This window comes from Mastomys coucha, unplaced genomic scaffold (assembly GCF_008632895.1).
Source record: "Mastomys coucha isolate ucsf_1 unplaced genomic scaffold, UCSF_Mcou_1 pScaffold5, whole genome shotgun sequence".
NCBI lineage: Eukaryota > Metazoa > Chordata > Mammalia > Rodentia > Muridae > Mastomys > Mastomys coucha.
This window is the reverse complement of record NW_022196911.1, coordinates 106,216,161-106,223,417: the sequence shown is the minus strand read 5'-3', so window position 1 is coordinate 106,223,417 and position 7,257 is coordinate 106,216,161. Positions and strand designations below refer to the sequence as shown.

Sequence of the window (7,257 nt, the reverse complement as noted above, 5' to 3'; positions counted from 1 at the left end):
AAAAGACTGGTCAGGGCTATATTAGACCCTGTCTTTAAAAAAAAATACAATTAAACCAAGTCACTAAGTCACTTACATACATATTTTATATGTGCAGTTATACAGTTGTATAGAAAATGGGAAGTGGGTTGCTTGATAGATAAGCCTTCCATTCATACACCCAGCCTTGTAAGTCTCTCCCACCCATGGTGATGTTTGATTATAGGAAATCTTCATGTACCTCCCAAGTATATGATGAACCTCAGCATGACCTTCACCAAAGCAGTTGATTGGTAGCTACATCTGTCAGTCATCCACACCTCTCAGCCTAGGTAGTACTTATCACAACAGTCCAGAGTTATTATAAATAAACATCAACATTAAATATTCTATGGTCTTTAAAACTCAAGCTAAGGTCACATTTGTGTCTCTCTTCTCTCTCCTGGACAGAACAAAGCTTGGTTCCAGCTGCGGGTCTCCGGCCTCTTCCCCTCTGCTTACTGGTTCGGGCAGGCACTGGTGGACATTCCCCTGTATTGCTTTGTCTTCCTCTTCATGTCTCTAATGGACTACCTTTTACACTTCCCAGATGCCATGTTTCCTATTATAAGTCATATTATACAAGTAAGTGCAAAAAAAAATTGTAAATTTTGTAAATTTGTAAAGCAAACTGCTTTCATGCCAGGCACTAACTCTAAGATGGTACCGTGGCACTAACTATAAGATGGTACCGTGGCACTAACTCTAAGATGGTACCATGGTACTAACTATAAGATGGTACCGTAGCACTAACTCTAAGATGGTACCGTGGCACTAACTATAAGATGGCACCATGGCACTAACTATAAGATGGCACTGTGGCACTAACTATAAGATGGTACCGTGGCACTAACTATAAGATGGCACCGTGGTAGTATTTGGAGCCCACGTGTTTTCCTACCTCTCTGTAGGCTCTCTCTGAGACTCATGCTCCCATTGTTGTTTTTAGATCCCATGTTCTTTTGGCTATGCCATATCCCTGATCTTCTTAACATACGTGATTTCATTCATCTCTCGCAAGGGGAAAAAAAACAGCGGCATTTGGTCACTAAGCTTCTATATTGTAAGTATGTTACTTGTGGACATTTACTGTGCATATGTGATATAAACTTCTAAGATAATACTTTATGTCCTTGGTAAAATGGTCACTTATATTTTCAATTCCAAATATCTACATTTACCTCAACAACAGATAGCTTTTGAAATCTGCACTTTCCCCCAGTCTATTTCTGTACTTGTCTTTCATTAAAAGGTCATATTGTTTCAAAAAACTACAAAATGTTGGTTTAGGAGAAAACCAGAAGATCATCTGCATGTTTCCTGAAAGTGATGTGATTAGAAAGGCCTCCACAATTCACCACACTACAGAGTCTGCTCCTGGAATAGTTAAAAGTAGAAACCATTGGAGCTGGGATGGAAAAGTGACTCAGCAGTCAAGAAAATGAAGGCTGATTGCGAGAGAAAAATGGATGGTGTCATCCCTGAGTTATAAAAGATTACAGTTAGTAGACAACAATTTATTAAACTGAATGTAATAAAAATGATCTGCATTCCTTTCCATCTTAAGGGTCTATTAGACAACAAATAATAAGCTTTATGAAAATAGTTAGTAGGGCTGTTTAAGAAGATGGAAACACAAGTTTCACTTTAAAAGTAAAAGCTAGGGCCAGAGAGATGGCTCAGTGTATGGTATGTTTGCTATGTAAGCATGAGAACCTAGTTTAGATCCCCACACCAGGCTTGAAAAGAAAGAGAAATTGCTGCATATGTGACTGTAGCCCCAGTGCTGGGGAATAGAGATGGGTAGATCCTCTGGCTAGCCAACCTAGCAAAATGGTAGCCTTTGGTTTAGCCATGCTCAGGCCCAAACAAACCCAAACATGCAAACGTATGAACATACACACATATCACATACACACATAAACACCATATACACACATACTACACACACTACACAAACACCATGTACAGACACACACCATACATACATACATATCATACATACCACATACACACACATAAACACATACATACACACACACCACATACCAAAAATGGAGAAATGAAATCTGGAGAACATACAGTGGTCCGACTTAGAACATAAGAGATGAACACAACCTTAGAGGGGAGGACACCCAGCTTCTCCCAAGACACCCAGATTCTCCCAGGACACCCAGCTTCTCCCAAGAGCTCATGGCAGTTAGCAGGATGGATGATCGATACGGGAAATAAGCTAAGAAGAAGCCTCTAGCAACTGTACAAACCTGTACAGTTTGTAAAGCAGTGACACAAATCTCTGGAAGTGGTGAAAATGTTGAGTAGGTCACCACACATTATTTTTATTAAAAAAGTGAAGGGTTTGTATGCCTATAATTTTTCCTATTGCCAGAAATTTGTCTTTTAGAATTTGTGCCTATTTTTCTCCACTGGTACAGCTAACAAAAATAATCTGTTGCTATTGTTGCTGTTAGCTTTTTTTTCTAGTCAAATATCAATTTCAAATTAATGCTTATCTTATTCTAAATTTGACCCCAAGAAGAAAAACATGCCAGTTTCTCACCCTTGTCCATATTTAAAGTATTTTATATAGCAGATACTAGGTTTATTTAGTGATGGAAAGTCTAAGCCAGACATGAGGAAGTCTAAGCCAGAGCAATTTTCCTAAGTTGTTAAAAACCGAGGATGTTCACGCAAACACACTGCTTTCCTTTTGAATGGGGAAGTTGGAGTTGAAATTTGGAAGGTTGGCCTGCCACATCTTCCTCCCTCATGCATATCTAAATTAGAGATACAATGTGTGACATAATGCATACGAGACTTTAAAGGGGGACAAGATGTCAGCATAAAATTCACTGCTTTGTGTGCCGACCTCTTAAATTAACTTACAGAAGTAAGAAGGAAAGTTGGACTGTATTATCTTCATCGTGAGACCTCTTCATCTGAAAACACAAAATTTAGAACAACCAACTTATATGTTTGTACTCCCTGCAGATCACCATGTTCTCGGTGGCTGCAATGTTGCTGGATTTCAATGCAGGTGGTATACTGTATTGCATCATCATCATTTTAGTCCCACCGTCAACTCTGATTGGATGTTTGATCCTATATCTGCATGTAAGTAAGACTACTGTCTCACATCCTGGAATGTCACAGACCACCCCAGCCGGGTATGGGGGTCCCTGGGATGTGGGTTCTCGAGGCCAGGTGGGTAAGGATTTGGTGGTGACGAACAGAAACAAACAGAGGCAGTTTGAATCTGAGTGTATTTTGCAGCTCTCAAGCAGGGGATTTTTATACTTTAAAACCAAAACATTACATCCCTTAGAAACTGTTTCCAATGAAATAATCACAAATACTATCAAAAATCATTTGGCACAATAAAGCACAAAAGTATCTCTTAGAAACTGTATCCAGTGAAACAACAGAACAGGTGACATCATAATTAATATAAGTCAAATATAACAATTCTAAAAGGATATATTCAGTGGGGGCAATTGTCCAAGGCTAGTGGCATAATTTCAGGAGCTGGTTAATAAATCTTTATTGTCAATTCTCTCAACCACTGAGCTAATTCTCCAGCCCCATGTAGTCAATTATTATTTAACATCTAATGTCTGACTTTTTTAATAAATCTTCAATGCATAAATTTAAACTCTTTTATTTCTTTCTAATTAAGGCTTTCTTTACCATATACCAAAACCCACCTCCGGTGACACATATGTAGCCATATGAAATTTTATTGTTGGGAAAGTTTTTACCTATCATAATAGTTTTATAAATGATTTAAAAAGTAAAGCATTGGTTTCCCTGGGAATGAGGTCAGGTTAGTGACCCCATCTCTAGGGATGGTTTCTTACCCATTATTCTCACTTAAGATCTTGGCTACCAGGAACATGTAAATAAGAAAAGGAGTAAGAGAAAACAAAACAGATAGAGTGCCATGAGAACTATGGCTCAGTATTTTTTCTCCAGCAAAGAGTTCCACAACCGGTTCCAGGAGGCCTCCCCCTTTTGAGGTCAACTGCCTCAGTCTGTGGAACTTGTCACACAGATCATTCTACTGGAGGTGGTGTGGCACTGGAACTCATGACAGTTTATAGAAGTTTGACATCTTCGTGGGTCTCTAGAACTTGCAGAACATGCGTGAGATTCCAGTGAATTTTCTCCCAGGTGGGACAGCGTGGTCTGCTTGGTGTTTAACAGAACGGGTGACCCCTGTTTAACACGTGGAGATGACTAGGACTAGGTGGTGGGAAACAGAACAGTGTTCACAGTCATTTTATGCCTTTCATGTTTCTAGGCTTACTTAGCTTCGAATGGATGCGGATAAAATGATGTTAAGCTTCGTGATTTGGGGGGGGGAGTGTTGGAGAATATATCTATGCCTCTGTAAGAAGAAAGTTGCCGGGCATAGAAAAGAAGTACCAGTGAGGTGGAGGAATGGAGACGAGGCATCAGGCAAGAAGCAGGGGGCACAGGAAGTGTCTGGAGTTCTCTGGAATAAAACTGAAAGTAGATCTCTCATCATTTGAGGAGGGCTGGCTCAACATAACTCAGATCCTCTCTCACCGAGTGATCAATGAAACTCATTGCTTCAGACAACTCCTCAGTTGCACATGTCAGGATGAACACTTGCCTGAAGTTTCTAGTGCACTTGGGAAAATGTCATTGAGACTGTTTAGGGCCAATTCAGATTCCTAATGAGAAAAATCTGTGAGATGAAACTTCTCTATTTAACTCCTTTTTTTTTTCTTTTCTAGGCTTTTGTGTTTTGGGTCTTTGATGAAAAACCGATTGTAGAGCCACTCCTGGTATTCCTTATAGTAAGGATGTGTTCTTTTTACTGGGTTCTAAATCATACTCAACAATGTTAATTCATTTGACATGCTGTATATTTGCTAACAAAGAGATGAGATTTTCATAATACAAATATAACACTTGTAAAATCATAGACAACTCTTTTTACAAAGGTTAACTGACAAGATAATTACTCGCCAAATATTAAGAACACTTGTACCTGTGATAGAAAAAATTATAGCCCATAATTATAGCTGATTTGTAATGAAGATGAATGACTTCCAAATGCACCAAGGAGGATGTTGGAGATTTAAATTGTTATTGAATATAATAACTCTTGTCAAGTATTATACTACTTCACTTCATACTAAGACGATGACCGTTTTGTGCTTTCTAATGCACTCTCCCCCTTCTCTCTCTCCCAGCCTTACCTTCATTTTTTCATTTTTATTTTTACCCTTCGATGTCTGGAATGGAAGTTTGGAAAGAAAACAATGAGGAAAGATCCCATCTTTAGGTAGGAAGAGATCAAACTGAGGGTTATTTTGTTTCACCAATCAATATTCTGGGTTTTTTTTTCTTTAATGCATAAACAAACCAATTAATAAGCCTATGCCACTGTGTCAGGATAGACTGTGGATGAAGGATGTACTGAAGATAGCAGAGGCTCAGATACACAAGCCAAAGAAGGCTATCTATGATGCAGTGACAAAAACAGACCCACACTGCTGACAGTAAAGTCTCTGACAGGGCATTGCAGTACAACCCTGGAGGAGGTGCAATGGGGCTGGATCTAAAAAGCTATCGATTTGAATAGAGAGGTGGTTTAAAAGAATGCCGCCATTGGTCCCTGTACACGGGCAGGATACATTTTGGATCAAAGGTTTTGTGGGTGAGTTGCTGTCCTCATTCCTTCCCTGGGAGTCCTGCCTGGCTACAAGAAGTGGCCTCTTCAGGATCCATATCCCCCACTGCTAGGAATCTCAGTTAGATTCACCCCCCTTAAATCCTCTGGGGTCTTTCCCCATCCCAGGTCTCTGGCATGTCCTAGAGATTACCTCCACACACAGCTGATCTCCCTTCCATCTCCCCTGCTCTCCCTGCATATGACCTCCTCCTCTGCCTGGCTCCCCTCCCAATCCCTTCTTCCACCCAATTCTCTCCTCTCATCAACCTCCAATATCTACTGTTTTTTCCCCTTCTAAGAAAGATTCAACCATCCACCCTTCGACTCTCCTTGTTATTTGGCTTCTTTGGGTCTGTTGATTATAGCATGGCTACCCTGTACTTTATGGCTAATATTCAGTTATAATTAGTACATACCATGCATCACACCCAGGAGCCTCACCCATCCCAGGTCTCCAGCTAGTCCCAGAGATGCTCTCAACTGATTCCCACTCTCTCTCCCAGCCCTCTCCCACTCCCTTCCCTATATCTGATCCCATCCCCTTTCTGCTCCTCGCCGTATCTCCTACCCAATTCCCTCCCTTGGGCCCTGTAGTTTCTTTGGATCTGTGAATTGTAGCATGGTTATCCTTTCTAAGTGAGTACGATACCATGCTTGTTTTCTGGACCTGGGTTACTTCACTCTGGTTTGAATGGTGTAGAATTATGTATTTCATGTATGTTCTTAAATGTAGTTAGCCTCACTAGGTTGGAGTTTTCCTTCTAGTATCCTCTGTAGGGCTGGTTTAGTGGAAAGGTATTGTTTAAATTTGGTTTTGTCATGAAATATCTTGGTTTCTCCATCTATGGTGATGGAGAATTTTGCTGGGTACAATAGTCTGAGCTGATATCTGTTGTCTCTTTAGAATCTGCAAGACCTCTGTCCAGGCCTTTCTAGCTTTAAGAGTCTCAGTTGAGAAATTGGGTATAATTCTTATAGGTTTGCCTTTATATGTTACTTGACTTTTTCTCTTGCAGTTTAAAAATTCTTTGTTCTGGATTTTGTCAAATGCTTTCTCAGCATCTAGTGAGATGATCATATGATTTTTGTCCTTGAGTTTGTTTATGTAGTAAATTACGTTGATGGATTTCCATATGTTGAACCATCCCTCCATCCCTGGGATGAAGCCTACTTGATCATGGTGGATGACCGTTTTGATGTGTTCTTTGATTGGATTTGCAAGAATTTTATTGAGTATCTTTGCATCAATATTCATAAGGGAAATTGGTCTGAAGTTTTCTTTCTTCGTTAGGTCTTTGTGTGGTTTAGGTATAAGAGTAATTGTAGCTTCATAGAACGAATTGGGTCGAGTGCCTTCAGTTCCTATTTTGTTGAATAGTTTGAGGAATATTGGTATTAGGTCTTCTTTGAAGCTCTGATAAAACTCTGCACTAAACCAATCTGGTCCTGGGCTTTTTTTGGTTGGGTGACTAGTAATGACTGTTTCTATTTCCTTAGCAGATATGGGACTGTTTAGATCGTTGATCTGATCTTGA

At 39.9% G+C, this 7,257-nt stretch overlaps 1 protein-coding gene across 7 annotated transcripts in view; it reads left to right on the top strand.

Annotated features, from left to right (window-relative positions):
* LOC116077728 (ATP-binding cassette sub-family A member 8-B) overlaps positions 1 to 7,257 on the top strand; it is an 80,420-nt gene that overhangs the window by 46,494 nt on the left and 26,669 nt on the right. For all 7 annotated transcript variants that reach the window (XR_004113315.1, XR_004113316.1, XM_031352469.1 and 4 more), the window contains 5 exons: positions 430 to 603; positions 968 to 1,081; positions 3,010 to 3,132; positions 4,779 to 4,841; positions 5,241 to 5,332. Coding sequence is in view for 5 of the 7 variants with exons in the window: in XM_031352469.1 (XP_031208329.1) it covers positions 430 to 603; positions 968 to 1,081; positions 3,010 to 3,132; positions 4,779 to 4,841; positions 5,241 to 5,332 (566 nt within the window). In the remaining 2 variants the exon portion in view is untranslated. The remainder of the gene's footprint in view (positions 1 to 429; positions 604 to 967; positions 1,082 to 3,009; positions 3,133 to 4,778; positions 4,842 to 5,240; positions 5,333 to 7,257) is intronic.